This window comes from Brachycentrus maculatus, unplaced genomic scaffold, assembly GCF_059751285.1.
Source record: "Brachycentrus maculatus isolate JH-2025_06_01 unplaced genomic scaffold, ASM5975128v1 h1tg000139l, whole genome shotgun sequence".
Taxonomy (NCBI): Eukaryota; Metazoa; Arthropoda; class Insecta; order Trichoptera; family Brachycentridae; genus Brachycentrus; species Brachycentrus maculatus.
The window spans coordinates 1550154-1570079 of record NW_028280892.1 but is presented as its reverse complement, the minus strand read 5'-3'; the positions used below and the strand labels follow the sequence as shown (position 1 = coordinate 1570079).

General features: G+C 31.4%; 1 protein-coding gene across 1 annotated transcript; it reads right to left on the bottom strand.

Annotated features, from left to right (window-relative positions):
- Nucleotides 1–3415: 3415 nt before the first annotated feature.
- LOC148309119 (protein obstructor-E-like) lies at nt 3416–19786 on the bottom strand. Its single transcript, XM_088260599.1, has 6 exons — nt 19638–19786; nt 11500–11662; nt 9820–9938; nt 8223–8423; nt 6584–6779; nt 3416–4582 (listed from the first exon to the last, which is right to left on the bottom strand). The coding sequence occupies exons 1-6, from the start codon at nt 19696–19698 to the stop codon at nt 4417–4419; spliced, it is 906 nt and encodes a 301-aa protein (XP_088116725.1). The 5' UTR covers nt 19699–19786; the 3' UTR covers nt 3416–4416.
- Between the last annotated feature and the right edge of the window lie 140 nt (nt 19787–19926).

Sequence of the window (19926 nt, the reverse complement as noted above, 5' to 3'; positions counted from 1 at the left end):
GGTATATCTCAAATAATCTCTACGAACTATCAGATCAATAAAACTTGGTATGGAAGCTTGCAATAGCTTTAAACAACAGTTTAAGTGTGTCCACTTTGGACCCACTCAAAATGTCGTTAACCAATTATCTGTTCAAATTTTAAACTTCAATAATACAAAAATGATATTTTCTGGCTTTTCTCATGTATGTACACAAATATAAAAGTTACTACTCAATTAAAAAAATTCTTTGTTTCACTAATAGATGTCACTAGTGAAAATTCTAGTTATTCTTGTGCAATGCTTCAAAATTAGATCATATACATAGAGCTTCCAAAAATTTTAGTAGTGTGGTTGGCAATCACGAGTAGAATTGGTGAATGTTACACGTGTGAAAAGTGATAACTGAAACCAGCCTATGACAGTTGTAAGCCTAGACTTCCATATTCTTTTTCATCTATGTTGAGACGTCAAAAAATAATAAGCATTAGATATTTTATTTATTGTTTCGGCATTAACTTTGTGGTAAGACATGTTACAATTATTAAAGAAAACACTTCGTTTTTTTACCACTTGAGTTTTATTATAGACTACATGTTTCAGAAGTTAAACTTCCATCATTCAGGTCTGTATAATAGTTATTATACAGACCTGAATGATGGAAGTTTAACTTCTGAAACATGTAGTCTATAATAAAACTCAAGTGGTTAAAAACGAAGTGTTTTCTTTAATCATTGTAAGCATTAGTTAAGTTACTGACACGAGATATACTATATATAAGAATCCGGACAGAATATAAGTATAATGTACACAGTTTTCAGTAGTTTCCTTTAATTTTAAACTAGCATTTTCTTTCGATGCTAGGCTTTGCTTGCTACAACTGATTTCAGTGCATGTAGTATTTAGTCATATTTTCTTATTTTGTTTTTAACTTAAATATATATTTTTTTCTCATTTGTTTATTTTAAATATGCTTTTTACCTCATGTTTTTCTCATTTATTTCTTTTAAATATGTTTCTTATGCCTATTTATTATGTATACCTGTTTAATGTTTTTATATTTTATAGTATATAATAGTATTATGGTCACCGTAGTATAATGGTCACCACGCTCGGCTACCGTTCTGGAGGTCCTGGGTTCGATTCCCAAGGGGGGTAAAATAAATATAAGTGGTTTTTTTCACTGTAATATTTATTCAATATTACCCTGGAAGCGGAGGGCTGATCACCTTTCCGTCATGTGTAAACTATCAACATAACACTGCTTTTATATGACGCAGTGCCCTATGCACCATTGGGGTGCAGATAAGAGTTTTATTATTATTATATATTTTGCCATGTATTAGTAAAGGTTAAAATATTTTTTTAAATTTTTTGTTACTTTATTATTTGTGTTCCAGCCTTGTTAACCTAAAGTCCATGTCCCAAAATGAGAAATAGAAATTACTCATCAGGAATATTATATATATGACTTATGTATCAAATATGTTTTGAAAACCACAAAATATATATTTATATATATATATATATATATATATATATATATATATATATATATATATACACACACACGAATATTTACAATAATCTTAACTTCATTCATCAATCACTGAGGAAGACTCATTTTTCAATGATACATATGTGTATATAAATATTACATATGACAAAACACGTTGCGTAGGTACTAGGCTCAACCGTTGAAATGAACTCGTAAAAAAATAACGCAACAAGCAAAATAAAGGTTCTTCCTCAAACATACTACTCGTTTCCACTAAACATTTGAGAACCATCGGAAAAATATATTCTTCCTTTTTACTACAATCCCCTTGCTTCAACGCCAACTAGTTCTAGAGGCGACGTCTCAAAATTTACTTTCACTATTCGTGAACGAAATCGAAAGTTGTATAACCGACTTGTAATAAAAATGACGTATCGCAATCGATTATGAGCTTTATGTAAAATATTCAAAGAGCCGACAGTTGAATGTTTGTTTTTAAGGTCACGTTGATATTTAGTCGTTATTTTGTCTCTGAGGTATTATTTCCATGGTAATGATTTTGGTAAACGGAATTACGCAACTTTTTGTAGTTTTCTCTCGGCATAGTAAATATTGTGTGGTTTGATTATGTCTGCCTCCATAGTGTAATGGTCAGCACGCTCGCTTTACCGTTTCGGAGCTCTCAGGTTCGATTCCCAAGGGGAGGGGGTCAAATAAATATGAGTGATTTTTTAAGTCTAATATTTATTTAATATTACCCTGAACTCAGAAATATTTACCTGAAGTGGAGGGCTGATCACCTTTCCTTCGTGTGTTAACAATCAAGATAATACTTCGTTTATATGATGCAGTGCCCTATGCACCAATGGGGTCCAGATAAGGGTTTGAATGAATTATGAATATCGAAATAGCGCGGTGAAATAACGATGTATGGTGAATAAATTATTTAACGAAATAAGTGGTGTACTCTACTGCTATTACTACTACCATCACGCTGTTTCTCCGCAGGGGTAGGCAGAGAGGATGAAACGCCGCACTCTTATGTTTTGACATACACTCCTCGCTTCCTTCACATCCATACATCTAGTCATGCATGCCCTCCGATTACGCAGACTTTTGACACCACCAAATTTTAGGTTCTGATTGATCTGGTCATTCCAAATCTTTTTCGGCCGTCCTCGTTTAGTTCTCCCTGGGAGAACACTGGGTGCACAAACTGTTCAAAACCACTTTCAAGTATTTGGCATATCTGACCGTGATATGTTTTTCTCGGTCTTCCTCTGCTCCTTTTTCCAATTACATTCGCCTAATAAATCTGTTTTACCGTTCTTTCCTCACTCATTCGTTCTACATGTCCAAACCATCTCAACACACCTTCCTTAATTTTATCGATAATGCTTGCCTCAGCTTTGCATTCCTTCCTTATTTCTCTATTCGAACATCTATCGTACATCGTTTTGTAGCACATTCTTCTGAGATATCGCTTTTCGCTACCTTCTGTTTACTTTCATCCTTCTTTTGCCAACTCTATGTTTCACTTTCATACATTAGGGTCGGAACCAGGACTCCGTTGTGTACTGCCAGTTTAGCTTTTCGCACCATTCACTAAGATAGATTCATACATCGATAACGTCCATTTTAACTAGTAAATATTGAATTTTTAACTAACTAGCAAATATTGAATTTTGGCATCAGATATGAAAAAAAGGAAGAAAAAAAATGTGGTTAAACCATCTTTAAACTTTGATATGCTGTAAGTCGTCAGGTTATAATATTCCTATTGAGAACCATTCATAAGTCTATACATTCTATTTGTATTTCTCTTTATTACCGTAGTGTTTTATTATATGAATTTTGTCCAGCTATCTACAAGAGTCGATAAAAAAACATATCATTAAAACTAATGTAGGGGAAATACAACATAAATAAAAATCATCATAGAGTCAAAATGTTTTATTTAAATATGTAAAAAAATATTTATTACAAGACTAGTTTTACGCTCCATTTTGATAGACATCTAGGAAACTTGTATTCATAAATGCGGATATTACAAACATATTTAAATTTCTAAGAAATTCTCATCAATGTGCCAAATAGAATTAAATATCCGTGGTAAAAAAAACAGCAAACATTTTTGAACGTTTTAAATTAAAATAAATCAAAATAATAAAAAAATACCGCAATGTTCTGAGTGTTCAAATCTAGCATGTTCACAAATTCTGGATTTGTCTCCACTTAGGAATTATTAATGTCAAGATTTTTATTGATTATCTCAACATAGATGATTGAAAAATATTATTGTCTGGACCTACGGCCTTTGTATCATGGGCTAGTTTAAGTGATCACTTTATAAATGTGTAACTTTCACCATTTTACCCATGATTAAAACCTCAAAACTCTAATCGGGAAGTTATATTTTACACAAATAACATAGTTTTCCAAAAAGTGCTATTTTATGGTCCTTGTGGCTTTATATTATAAATTTCACTCCGCAAATACCACTTTTTCACTTCTTTCTATGAATTCTATATATTTTTCAAGCACCGTATTCAAACAGGCATTCAAACACGTTTCAGAATTGATTTCAAGAAAAAGTGATATTAACGGAGTGAAATTTCAATTAAAATTTGATAAATTTTACTACAAAGTGACTGCGACCTCAAAAATACTTGGCACATTGGCAATGTGATGAAAATGACTGATTTTTTAAGCTAAAACAATCGTTTTTTCAGAGAGAAAAATTTCATGTTTTGAGGTGCCAAAAGCATTGAAATATTTTAAAGGGTTTATAGTATGTAAACTTTGATGAGGACATTTTATCCAGTTGTTAAAAACACTGATTTATGAGTATATTCCTGTCCATAATTAGTATTTATAGTTGGATGAGGACATTTTATTCAGCTGTGGAAAATACTGATTTATGAGTTTGTTCCTGTCTATCATTCCGCATCTTCAACAGCCGCTGCTGCAGGCTGGTTCTTTCTCGGTCTCATCGGCTTCCTTCGGCTCACGAATGGAGCTGAGTTCTTGGGTTTGGGGGTGGTGGGCGGATTTTCCAAAGCATCCAACTCCGCGTCAGTCAGCTCTCCCTTGTACCAATCGGCGCTGTAGGCAAATCACAAAGATATTGAATCCATTGTATCTATTATATTGCATTTTATTGTATGTGAATGGTCCATCCTTATGATTGGAAGAAGAGACATGACATTCTGTAGGAAGAGCTACCGCTATGCTGAACGATATCACGTCGGATATCAACCTATTCCATGTGTCTGAGGGGGTAGTCTAAAGCGGGATTCTTCTACATATTTAACAAGAGTGTTCTCGCCTATTTTGTTTTGATGTACACGCTTTAAACTTTAAATTACAGTTTGTAATGTATATATGAATTATAACTAACTAACTAACTAACTAACCATCACGCCGCTTCTCCGCAGGGGTAGGCAGAGAGAATAGAGCGCCACACCACTCTGTCCTTGCAAACATTCTTCGCCTCTTCCACGTTAATGCATCTCCTCATACATACCCGCCGATTGTTACGACTCCTAACCTGACCACTTTCATGTATTTGGCATACCTGATTGTGCCATGTTTTCTCGGTCTTCCTCTGCTTCTTTTCCCACTAACATTCGCCTCATAAATTTGTTTTACCGTTCTTTCCTCACTCATTCGTTCTACATGTCCAAACCATCTCAACACACCTTTTTTAATTTTATCGATGTGATATGATATATTAATTATTATTGTATAAATTGAATTCAATGAAATTGAATGACGAACTAATACAAAGAGATTCTAAGGACATGTCCTAAAATACCTCTTCAGTTTTAAAATGAGATAAAACTCTATATGTGAATATGATGAGACGTCATCACGAGATGTCTCTCATTTAGTGTGGGTATCTTCAATTATTTTTAAATAAAGTTTAATTTGGATATAAAACGTGCGAAAGAAGGTATGCAGTTGACAAAAATTGATGAGGCAATAGGACAAGATCAATCAGATTTAGTGGTGCCTTATTTATAATATATGACAAGACGAATAAGACAAATAAATAAGCTTTCTGAAAAATCTTGATTGATATAAGATATTGAATCCATTTGGTCTATTGAATTGTATCTATTGTATTGTTTTTAGGGATGAACCATATCCCTTTGTTATTAACTATACACATTCACTATTATTTGTAAGACATATAAACTCGATAAATCTACTACAAATCCTTGTACATAAAAGGCAGGGAGAGTTTTCAAGGCAACTGTAGGCGTCTAGCTACACCGCCAAATTGGCACCGCTGAAAAATACGAACATGGCGAATTCGCTACGGAGATTCCCGAACGAAATCAACGATCGCGGCCAAGCGAAGAGAAGAGGACGAGATTCGCCTACACCGTTTAGCCAGAGCGGACGTGTTTATCTAGCTTCACATTTTTACTTCCATAGTTCATAAATTCATTAGATTAAGTATTAAAAGTAATTATTAATAATAATTGTAGTGTACGAGCTTATATAAATAAACAATCTGTAAGTAAGAATTCTTTAAATATCCTTTTCTGGCTTCCTGTTTCAATAACATACACACGCATCAGGTGGCTATACAACTAATAAACAATTTGTATTATAATAGTTGCCTTAATATTACTAATATACATTAAAAAACATCACTTACATAAAAAATATAGAAGTTCTTTGAATAATGTAGATGTGAGATCTGGAATAGATCGCATCATTCGGCCATGTCGTATTTGATTGCATGTAATAAACATGTTTTTTCATATGGTTTTATTAATAAGTATTGTAAAATATACCCTCGAAACTCGAAAACTCAATGAGGGCATATTATTGTAATTTTCAATTATGTGTATCATGAAATAAATTAATTAAATTCATGAAAATTGTGTCGGATTGTGGTCTCGTGGTTAGTGTCGCGGACTCTCGAGTCAGAGTTTCTGGGTTCGAACCCAATCTCCACAATTTGATACCTATTTTTAATAATGAGCCTAGGCTCACAGAAATAGTATGAATTTGAAGTATTTTTGTTAATAATAAAAAAAACAATTGTTTCCCTTTTTATTGTATTTTAAATAAAATGATGCAAGTACTCACCATTCTGGCACCTTCCTGGGCCAGTTACAAGTTTTGCTCGAGTCGTCGAACACTTGTCCCCTTTTGCAGCCGCTCCTCCTCGGAATGTCTCCGTTGATGCAGACGTAGAAGTACTGGCAGTCTTCGGGGTCGGAGTAGCGGGGGTGAGTCAGGGCGAAGGTCTCGTTCACTTTCGGACACTCAAAGTTGAACACATCTACAAAAAAAAACAAAAATTACGTAAGACAAGACTACAAAATGGACCCCTAAAATTTTAGCATGGAAAACATATTTAACCCTGATGATGACAAGGTTCTCGTCTTAACCGGTTGGAGATAGAATGTAGTGTGAAAAAAGTGGTTAAAAACAAAGTTTTTATTTGATAAAGTTTATAAAATGTGCCACAAAGTATCTGCGAAAAACATTCATGAAAAAAATATTGCACTATACTTTTGAATTGATTTGAAAGTCCAATTCAAGAGAATTTATATACATTGTACGTTTAAATAAATTTTATGATCCAACACAAAAGAATTTGCTTGTGTCGTACGTTTAAATAAATCTAATACTCCTTCTTAAGAGAATTTACTTGAATTGTACTTTTAAATCAATCTAATAGTCCTACTCGAGAGGATTTACTTGTATCGTACGTTTAAATAAATCTAATACTCCTTCTCAAGAGAATTGACTTGAATTGTACTTTTAAATCAATCTAATAGTCCTACTCGAGAGAATTTACTTGTATCGTACGTTTAAATAAATCTAATACTCCTTCTTAAGAGAATTTACTTGAATTGTACTTTTAAATCAATCTAATAGTCCTCGAGAGAATTTACTTGTATCGTACGTTTAAATCAATCTAATGCTTGTATCTACTAATCTGCTATTTTAAACGTTGATTTAAAATATACAAATAAATTTTCCATCTCTCCTTATGTTTATTTCTCAGTCGCATGAATACAGAACTAAATATTTTATTCAATTTCACATTTAAATTAACTTGAATGTTCCTGCTAGTAATGTTTTACTATGATATACTACCAGATGTGGCAGATGCGACAAACTTGACTAGGCAATCTGACGCTGCACCCAAAGGAAAGTAAACCTTCGACTTAACTTTTATCATTGTTTTGTCCAAAAATAAACAAAGTACCATATAGTATCACAGCGACTTTGACGTAGTATTTTACAATGATTCATGTGTGTATAATGATCCCGGGTTCGATTTCCAGGTGGGGGTCAAATTAATAAAAGTGATTTTTTCACTCTAATGTTTATTCAATATTACCCATGACTGGTACCTGAAGCGGAGGGCTGATCAAAATAACACTGCATTTATATGATGCAGTGCCCTACGCACCATTAGGGTGCGGATAAGAGTTTGAATGAAAAAAAAAAAATACTTGTACATGTATCTTACTTTGTAGACGTGTATCATTCACCATTAAACCCATGATTAACAACCACACTACTGAATTTTCGGAAGTTTTGTTGATGTTTAATTTGACGCCTTTAACATGGTAGTTTTCGGCACCATCTAACATATAATTTGCCAAGAAGAAAAAATAAAAAACCTTCAGTTCTACGTTTCTATTTCTTGACATCATCAACCCAGTAAAAGACCCGATTTTTCTTAACTAAAAAATGGAAGTCAAGTAACCTTTGGTTCCACATCCCTTCTTCTTGGCTTCATCAGCCCAGGTGCAAATTCCTACTTTGTCGTTGAACACGAGGCCAGCGGGGCAGGTGATGCTGTTGAACTTTCCATCGACGCAGTAGAAGAAATTGTCGCAAACTGATGGGTCTTCGTGAGCAAAGTAGCCGTGTAGACGAGGGCAGTTCTGGGTTGGACGAGGTTCCTCTGAAAAATTAGTCAATTGTGAAATGAACACTAAAATATCAGTAATCAAAAGTTCACCACTAAAAATCGATTAGAAAGCAAAAGGGATTTTTCCATCAAAATTGTCAGCAATACTTATTTTAAATATTCTTAAAATAAAAAGGCCCTTTTTGAGTTTATTATTGTTAATACTTACTAATAATAGTTTCGATAATTATGTATACTCAGCAGGTTAATATACAAACAACTTTAATAAAATAAAAATTAATCCTTTTAATTTTCAACTGTTGATGACAATATCTGTACTTCTCGAAACTAGTCGTGTTTACATTTTTTATTTTTTTTGGTATTTTTTATAATTTTTAATTTTAAATGTATAACCCGCAAAGCGTCTATTTCAGATGCTTGTCTGCAGGTAGGACAGTAAGGATAGGGAAGGTAAATGTGAAAAATACATCACAAACTCCCAGACCAATTGAAAATAAATATTTCTTGAATTCATTTTGGAATCGAACCCGCGACGCCAGTTTCGCAGTCGAACGCCTGTTGAAAATTCATTCCTTCATCTTCATTAATTGTATTATAGAGTTTTAATTTAATTTTTAAATCATTTTTTACAAAGCTCATGCCAAATCGAACATTACACATATCTCTTTTGGTCAAAAGAACTTTGATTATTATGAAATAATGTTTTGAATATTGAAAGCATTAACTTTGTGGATCATATTGATATATTATTTCGAGAAATAAAAATACTTTGTGTTCTGATCCACTCACATTTTTATTAACCAACTAGTTTCGGCAACAACCTGTTGCCCTCTTCAGGGTTACATTTATTACTATATATAGTAATTTACTACTGTATAGTAATAAATGATACATTACATTACATTTGTTAATAAAGGTAACATTTATTACTTTATGGTAATAAATGTAACCCTGAAGAGGGCAACAGGTTGTTGCCGAAACTAGTTGGTTAATAAAAATGTGAGTGGATCAGAACACAAAGTATTTTTATTTCTCGAATTAATATATTATGAAATAAAGTTGTACAAACTGTTTGCATTATCCATAAAGTCATCAAATAGTGGAACTAAGTATGGAAAAGCTATTTGCTGTTTATAAATGGATAATTGGATTGGTTAGATCTGAAATAGATCGCATCATTCGGCCATGACGTATTTTACTGCATGTCACAAACAATTTTCTTTCAAATAGTTATGAAATGTACCCTCTGCACGGGGAAACTCGGTGAGGGTACATTATTGCAAATTGTAATCTAAATTTACAAACAGTGTTTGATAACGATGTTGAATGCATCGAAACACGTTTCATGGAAGATGTTAAGAGTGGTGCTCACCAAGTAAAATGCAAATTTAAAATTATAATTTATTATTTAAAAGATTGAAATACTTACGACGCTTGGGCCTTTGAGAACAGTCGATATTGAAAGGTAAATCACATTTCTCCTGGTCAGGACTGTAATCATTGAAGACCAGTCCATCAGCGCACAGCTTTTCAGTTATGGCACCCTCCCTTAAATAAATCAAAATCAATAATTTTATATTGACATCTGGACATACAGAAAAGCTTCTGGTTTCACAGTTCCTTTAATGAATGCTTATTAAAAGGAACTGTGAAAGCAAAAATTAATATAAAAAAAGGAAGAGTATTTATTCCCGTAACTTGAAATGCACTTTTCCTATATTTCTGAGTGCATTTTCTAAGATGACTTTGCACCGTGTCACCGAGCAAAAACTGTCAGAAACCAGCCTATGACGGTTGTCAACCCCGTAAATGCCCAGACTTCCATATTCTTCTTCATTTTTGATGAAATGTCAAAAAATAATATGTCAGTAATAGTTTTTCTGATACTGTGACGTATAATGTTCTTTTTTTAAAAAATAGCACTATTAAAATATTTTTTGGTCAAAAAATTTATGAAAATTCATGTAATTCCACCACTGGATTAGCAAACCGCATAACTTCAAATCAATATGATAGAATGTACCATAAATCGCATAAAAAAGTTTATAATAAAATCATAAAAATAAAAACAGAAGTGCTTTTCCCTTAATTAAATGTCCACATATGGGAAATCGTTTTTGAGATACATCTTCAATCCAAATTACAAGTGCTTTTTCTGTTTTTTCCAATAAAGTATCTTATGAATACAATGTAAGATTAAGAAGCTTAACTTTGTTCCAGTGACACACATTTTAATGGTTGCCACCTGCACTAGTATAAATTTATGATTTTTTATGTGAATTCGTATAAAAAAGACTTGAACAACATACAAAAATAATGGACAATATATTATTACATTAAAACCAATATTTTTAGCTTTTCTACTTTATTTTTATTTGATTAGCGACCGGGTTTTGTCGTTACCGACATCATCAGACTGGTGATGTCGGTAACGACGAAATCCGGTCGCTGGTCAAATAAAAATAAAGTGGAAAAGCTAAAAATATTGGTTTTAATCTAATAATATATTAAAAATGCAATTTCATCACGAAGTGTCAGTGGATAGTATAAATCTATTAATAATGGACAAGTTCCATTAAATTTGAAAATCGCATAACTATCACATAAAAAAGATCCGTATAGAAATAGACCGAAGTGTACTATGAATCTAAAGATTTTTTCTCCATTCGAAAAATATTTACTTTATTTAAAAATAAAATAAAACAATACCTTTTCTTCAAAATGCCAAAACAACACTTTCTGCCCTGTAGCGGGTAAATATTAAGTTAGAATATGCTTCTTTTACTGGGATAGAGTACATTTTCTGGGCAAAAAAAACATGAACAACTGAAAATTATCGATTTTTGATTTATGACATTCTTGAAAGGAGTGAGCGATATGTACTGTATCAAGTATGTGAAGGAAATCTACTAGCCACAAGTGAATGGGAGAGCAGAAACTTTAAGAGGTAATAGATAATTTCAGATTGAATAGAATTAGCACTCGGGGTTTTCGCAGGTCAGGTCAAACACCTTGTCCTCTCTACAGGAGATGAGAGGAGGGCACCCGACACTCAGGAAATCAACCTCTTGCAATCCGATACAGAATTTGAAATGAACAATGTTCTCACCTGCATTCGTAATACTTGTCGCACTGTTCAGCATCAGCAAAGTAGCCGTTCGGCTCAGGGCATTGGCTGCTTGTCTGCACATCATCGTCATCTGGTTTTGTTTCCTTTTGATTGGTCTTCCGTCTTGGTTCGCTTTTGCGAGCTTGTTGGCTTGATACGGCGACTGAAATGGATTGTAAACTCTTGATTAAAAAATGCAAATTTGGATGAAATTTTATTCTTATATTATCGCTTCATGCGGAAAGAAATCTATAAAATAAAAATTGTAAAAAGGATATTGCTATGTACTATAAATATATCATCAATAAATAAATAAAATAAAAATTGTATAAGTAATAAGTATTCATCGATAAATTATAATTAACTATTGTGATCATTGATATTAATATTTATATATATACATATATATATATATATATATATATATATATATATATATATATATATATATATATATATATATATATATATAAAGGAAAAGAACACGTGGCATACTTCTATATATATATATATATATATATATATATATATATATATATATATATATATATATATATATATATATATATATATATATATATATATATATATATATATATATAAAGGAAAGGATCACGTGGCATACTTCTTCAGAAATTTCAATCATTTTAAAATATATATAACTGCTTTACACTAGCAAGAAATTAGAAAATTATCTTCACAAAAATTGTAAACTGAAGTTTCACCTTTTAAGCACATATTAGTTTAAAACAATCGGGTGAGTATTGCTCGATATATATTATATACGACATATGTAGTCAAAGCATCGTCGATATAAAAAAAAATAATATAGAGTATCAAGGAAAACGGAGTAAAATGAATAAAACTCAAAGAGAAGAAGTAAAATATTTAAATATTAATTGATATTAGTGTTACATCAGTTTATTTAAAGGGAAAGATTACATACAATATTTTAAATGAATGAGAAAATGACAAATTAGAAATAGGTTAAAAAATGGTTGATTCAGAAAGTGTACATGGTTTTTAGTTAAATTTTTTTTAAATGTTTTATGATTTTTGGAGAAAAGAATGGTGGAACAAATTTATGTGGCGAATTTAGTTAGAAAACGGAGCATAGGAAAAACATGGAAAACTTGGCATGACCGAGTGTTTAAAATACTGGAAAGTGATCCTCGTCGGCAGGTGATAATACAAAAAGTTTGTATTTTCACCTGTTGATCATAACCACTACACTTCGTGGAAGGTCAAAAACAATATTCATATCATTATAAAGTATTCATAAATAAATAATAAATAAACCCTTTGGTGTATAGGGCACTGCGTCATATAAACGCAGTGTTATCTTGATCGTTTAAACATGAAGGAAAGGTGATCAGCCCTTCGCTTCAGGTACCAGTCCAAGGTAATATTGAATAAATATTACAGTGAAAAGATCACTTATATTTATTTTACCCCCCTTGGGAATCGATCCCGGGACCTCCAGAACGGTAGCCGAGCGTGCTGACTATTACACTACGGAGGCGGTATTCACAAAAACTTATTTTTCCACTTAGTCCAAAAACTATTTGCGGTTACTGAGACTCGAAAGTCCACAAAAGTGGTCATTATTTTCGCAATCGAAATGCCTTCAGCTGGTCATTTCCTGGTGGCGTTGAAACTCGCATAACAAGTTTAAGTTTTTCACTGCATTACCTTTCTTTAACATTACCTTGGATGGTGACATTATGTGCACCTAGAGTGCGGAATACGACATATGTTTAATCTGTAGCAAGGTTTCTCTATTAAACTTTTTACTATATTATCTATTGATTCGGCATTAACTTTGTGGAATGACATGATTATTTTAATTAAATTAAACACTTAAATAATCCAGTGAATTGAGTTTTATTTTTATTTACAACTAGTTTCGAAAACGACAATTGTTTTCATCTTCTGGTACAAATTAAAACTTTAATTTAATAGTTTTAATTTGTACCAGAAGATGAAAACAATAGTCGTTTTCGAAACTAGTCGTAAATAAAAATAAAACTCAATTCAGTGGATTATTCAAGTGTTTAATTTAATTAAAATAAACTTTATACTGTTATAATGTGATAATGTTATACTAGCATGTACATATTTAAGGATGATCGCTTAACATGTTAACTTTTTTTATTTTATTATAACCGCAGAAAGTTGGTGGAGTTCCATTTTAAAATTTTGGGTAATACATCTAAAATTGAACAAGGTTATGGGATTGAATTCTGCTTTTATTTACATATATGTGACGCGTTTCCTCTTATTAATTCCTTAACATGAAGTCAAAATTGCATATATTCGAGTTAACGTTTTTTGCCAGTACACTATATATGCCGCCTCCGTAGTGTAATGGTCAGCACGCTCGGCTACCGTTCTGGAGGTCCCGGGTTCGATTCCCAAGGGGGGTAAAAATAAATATAAGTGATTTTTTCACTGTAATAATTATTCAATATTACCATGGACTGGTACCTGAAGCGGAGGGCTGATCACCTTTCCTTCATAAGTAAAACGATCATGATAACACTGCGTTTATAAGACACAGTGCCCTATGCACCATTGGGGTGCGGATAAGGGTTTTATTTTTATTATTACACTATATATTGAAAAAATAAAACGGTAAAAAATTATTCCATTTAAATAAATCTATTTAAATAAAATGATTTTACTGAAAATTTGAATAAATAATTCATAAGTTACAAGTATGAGTTTTTATGCAAGTGTTAATTGTAACGGTATATACACGGGTCTACCAAACAATAAAATGACTCGACTGCAATCAGTGTTAAACGCAGCTGCGAGACTAATTTTTGGAATTTCTAAATTCAGTCACATCACCCCACTACTTCACAAACTCCACTGGTTACGCTTTCCCGAAAGGGTTGAGTATAAACTCTGCCTACTCATGTATAAATCAATACACAATATGGCTCCAGAGTATCTTAAGGAGCTGTGTATTCCAGATGAATTGGTTGATAGACGTCTCACGCTTCGATCGGCTACAACATCTGCAATGGGCAAAGTTATCTTACCAGCTCGCAACCAACGCACTAAATTTGGCGAGCGTGCCTTTGCTGTTGCAGGACCGACGGGGTGGAATGCTCTTCCACCAATGGTTAGAAATAGTGAGAGTGAGATGATCTTTAGAAAAAGACTAAAAACACATTTGTTTGCTAAATCATTTCCACCATAATATTTTCCCCAATTCATTCACAGTGAAGCGCCCTTGAGGTATTTTTTTACGAAAATGGCGCTATATAAGTTATCCAATTTTATTATTATTATTATTAAATTTAGAATCGCTTCTCGAATAATTACTACATGCGCTGGTACCGGTTGACCTTATCAACGTATTCAACTCACGTTTTGGACATTGTATAATTTTAATAATAATATTTTAAAATATTTTCACTGCCCAGTACCAAATAAGCATGTCATAATTTGTACGTTCAAATATGTTGCAGTCGAATACGGTGATAATAAACGTATATTTTTTTGAAATACATTCATTAACTTTTTTTAAGTAAAAAATCACTATAAAATTTATTTGTTACTCTATGTAATTAATTTAACGATAAAAAACAAAATTTTCTTTTTGAAAATTATATATGAAAATCAAATATTCAGTATACCAGTTTTTTTTTAATTTAAAAGACGCATTAAGATATTTTGAAAAAAACTGTTTATAAACATAAAAAAAAAATATGTTCAATTATAAAAAATGGATTTAAATTATTTATTGATTTAGTATTTACTTTGGTATGATTTAAATTAAGACATAAAATACTTAAATAATACTACTTATATACCTGTATATATCAAATGTTAATTGTTTACATTGTCAATTACGATGTCAAATATTTCAAAACACGTGTCACTTTAGATAAAAAAATAAATTACAGTGGAATTTACAAAATACAAGTTGTGTATAAAATTTAAGGATATCAACATAAAGATACTGCAGAATCATTCAAAGAAAATGTGTGCAGATAAAATAAAAATAATTACTATTAATTACAGTATTATATAAAATTAAATAAATAAAATTAAGATTAGTGAACAAAGAGTTTTTGGTCAGCTTGTTGTTGACCCAACGCCAACGGTACTACTGAACGACACGTACCATAATTCAACATTTCATTGAAATTTTTATGTTGCTGTGAATCGCTTAATTTATTTTTGTATTTTTCTACCTCATAAATAAACGATTTGATTTGAATATATAGTAAAACAAGAAATAATCATCGTTGAAATAAACATGTTGCTGTGAACCGCAACATAGGAACGATTTGATGAAATAGATTGTTATATAAAATATAATCATCATTGAAAGGATAGTGTTGCTGTAAATCGAAACTGAAGAAATAAATTTAAATACATATCTGTCTACTTCATATATCGTTCATTTCATTCGACGAAATAGATAGATAAAGTGCCCATATAAATATTCATCTTTGAGATAATCATGTTTCTGTGAATCACTACCTTAGAAATAAATTTATGTATATGTCTTCGTTATACAATAGATTTGATGAAATAGATAGGGATATTTATAAAATATTATATTCTTTAAAATTATAATACTGTTATGAATCTCAACCAATATAACTAATATATGGTATGTAGCTGTCTTCCTCATAATTTAACGTTTTGAATAGATAGTTGTATAATAAATAATCATCTTCGATATAATTGTGTTGCTGTGAATCACAACATAAGAAAATAATTCATATATGTACATGTACATATCTGTCTACCTCATAAATGAACGATTTGACGAAATAGATAGTTATATAAGTAATCAATTTTCATACATAATAACCACTGAAATTATAAAGAAATATTATACATGTATTTCCGGAAGTAATCGCCACAAAGAATTCCTGAAACGAATTTTATTATTCTGATTGAAAAAAGTCAATTATTTTCAAACTAATTATATATTTTAATTTCATTGGCACAAGCAGTTATTTATTACAATGCATTATTAAAAAAAACACAAACATAATTGTAATAATACCACATTGATCGAAAAACGTTTTTTAGTTCACCTTCGTAGTGGAGTGTTCAGCACATTTATCTACCATTCTGTAGGTCCTAGGTTCGATTCTCCGGGAAGTCAAAAAAGATTTAAGCAATTTTTCACTGTAATATTTATTCAACATTACTTTAGACTATAACATGAAGTGCAAGACTGATGTTAGTAACAATCAAGATGAGACTGTGCCAATATGATGCAGTGCCCTATGCACCATTGGGTCTGGATGAGGGTTAAAAGAAAAATAAGTTGGACATACTCAAAATATAGTAAATAATTTGTTTTTTGTTTTAGCGATTTTGATGCTTCATCAAAAAGGCATCATAACCTGTTTTTTTTAATTATTTTTTATTTGGGTTAGCAACAGCAACATATGCAAAACACGAAACATTAAAAAAAGAATAAACATTAAACAAACCAATTATATTTAACCACAGAAACATAAAGATAAGTACAAAATATTTAGTGTAGATCTAGCAAATTAACACGTATTTATGAGAGAAAATTTGCATGTACAAAGTAGGTACTTCGCCTTTAGGCCCCACATACACTACAGCTATATTTATAATATTCTTCTTATTCTTTTGTGCGTGTCATGTCAGGTCCCCTAACGTCGACTATCACTTGAGGGTTATTGTCCTTGGCACGGGCAGCTCTAAACAGCGCCTCGACGGTCCTGATCCCCGTCCAATTTCATATATTCCACTTCTTATTGTAGTCCATTTCCGCAATTCTCACATTGCTTTGCATGAGCGGGCTTTACGTGATAAATATAATAAATTTCGGTAAAGTAAAACTTAAATTGTGACTGGCAACGCTTCAGAACCAAGCCAGCTTTCTCTTTCAGCTGAGGAATAGAATCCCACAATATCGGAAATCGATTTTCCAACAATAAATGCTTTGGATGTTGGCCAAGTGAATCTTTGCCAATGAACCGTCACGCTGTTTCTCCAAAGGGGTAGGCAGAGGGGAGAGAACACCACACTAATCTGTCTTTGCAAACAATATTCGCATATCCTATATCCCTGCGTCTCTTCATGCATACATGAAAAGAGTGAAAAATCAGTTTTATTAATTTTGAACCCCGTGACTTTCCGGTATGGTAACCAAACTTGCTAGCTTGATATAATCCATGATATGATATTTTTTCTTGGTATCGTTTTGTAAGTTATAATGATTATTTATTTATGTTATTTTTAGGATGAAAGTTAAGAGAAAAAGAAAAATGTACGTTTATATATGCAGTGCATGTGGGACGGATATGTATAGTACATATCTATCCCTGAAAATGAGAAAGAAGTGGTTGAAAAAAGTACCAAAAAGAAAAGGGGTTAAAATAAAAGTTTTTATTTTATTTTACAAAGTTTATAAAATGTGCCACAGAGAAATGTAATTTTAACTTCAAACAAAAAATCCTAGATCCATACTTCCGGCTTGTCAGCTTTTTTTCTTCTTTTGACTGATGTGTATTTAATAATATTTTTTGTATACGTGGGCATCGTATTAATTTAATTTAATTATGAGGTTTTTTTATAAAACTTCCATGTAATTTTTAATAAGACGGGTTGTGAATCGATCTTAGGAATTCATTTCCACACACGTTGATTTGTACGAAGTATGTACAATATTAGCATACAATTGTAATATAATAGTTATTTCATGCATGTTGGAAATACAAGATATCCTTTAGACAAGAGAAGTGTCCTTGAATCGTGAAAAGCCGGCGCTTTGTGATAATATCTCCTAGTGATATTTGCTGCGAAAGATACGAATCTTTAAACAGTAACCTGTTTTAAATAAAGCGTTATTGCAACCAGTTCTTCTGATAAAACTGCCTATGAAACACGCCATTTCAGATATATTGGTTTGCAAAAGATACAACATTTAACTTATATTTATGCGAGTTTCTTCTAGTTTGATGGAAAATGTGGACACATTTTTGGAAGAAAAATGGCCCTGGATAAAGTTGCTATAAAATACTTCATGACAAAATTTTCTTTAGACGGAATTTGATTCATTTTGTGAAAAAAAAATCACGAATTATGAATGTATTTTTACATAATAATTTACACGATGTTTGATCATAAAACATGTCAAAATTGATTTCAAGAAATTGAAGTACTTTATATTTATAATTTCAATTTATTTATATATTAAATGTATGGAAATATCCATAATACCTTGAATATCGATATAAATTCGCACTCCTTTTATACAAGAAAGTAACAAATAAATAATTGGTCCCAATAATTTAATCTAACATTGAGGTAGTATTTTGCCCTTGAGGTAGTAATTTAAGAAAATGGCACTAAAGAAATTATCAAAATTTATTTTTATTATTATTATAGATTCAAGGGTAAAACTATATAATGATATGCTAGAAAGTACGATGAATGAAAGAAATTTGAGAAAAATGAAGAATAAAAATCCAATATAAATTTTATTCATATCACCAAATTAATATTTGTGTTTACCTAGTGAAATTTAAATAAAAGAGATTTCCAGAAGGTGATACCCAAATCCATGGAAAAAATATTTTCTTTGGTTGTTTTAAAAATATTTAAGAAAACAGTATAAATATTACTTATTTTATATACACAATGTGATGTTTTGTTATAGAAACTGGTTTAAAAAATTGAAATGTATTATTTTTCACATATTCTTTATGTCATATAAACCTTAGGGGACCTTTTGTTTCAAGGTTTTAAACGATGAAAAATGTAAAAGCATTTGATAAGAAATACTTTCTTTATGAATTGATTCTTATTAAAAAGCCAGTCAATGTACGTTTATTATACACACGAAATTTGATAAATGAAAAAAAACGTACTTTTTTTTCTCAATAATTTTTATTTAAGAAATTTATTTTCCTCAAAAATATTAGATAATATTATAAACATTAGTCAATACACGTATGTAATATCAACAAACTTGACAAATATCAATAAAACGGCAAATAAATAACTTTCCCATCCAAAAAGCATCTTTCAACACGTAAACATTTGTGAAACTTGCCTAGCAATAAACAGTTTCTTGAACCCGAGAATCGAACAAAGAAAATTGGTATAATCATGAAACCACTCACCTACGACTAGACACAGTACGAGGGCTTTAAGCAAGGTGTTCCCTGCAAACTTAGACGTCATTTTGAGATAAGCTTATCGATGCCAAAATACTAATAAATTACACTGAATTTTACTACAGACGTCTTCGGACTGACGCTAACTGTAGAATGATTTTTTCTCCTCCTTATTCGACCAACGCTGGCCGTCGGTTCGGCAGGCAATATAGAAATTTTCAGGGGTCGACGAACTGTGGACTCTGTGCGTCAAAATACCACTTATTTAATATTTTATATATATATATATATATAT

Excerpts from the sequence above, each read along its gene's own strand:
- LOC148309119 (XM_088260599.1), bottom strand. The coding sequence starts at position 19,698 with ATGACGTCTAAGTTTGCAGGGAACACCTTGCTTAAAGCCCTCGTACTG. Across the intron at positions 8,424-9,819 it reads TTCTCAAAGGCCCAAGCGTC|AGGAACCTCGTCCAACCCAG; the intron begins GTAAGTATTTCA and ends CTAATTTTTCAG. Across the intron at positions 6,780-8,222 it reads GAAGGGATGTGGAACCAAAG|ATGTGTTCAACTTTGAGTGT; the intron begins GTTACTTGACTT and ends TTTTTTTTGTAG.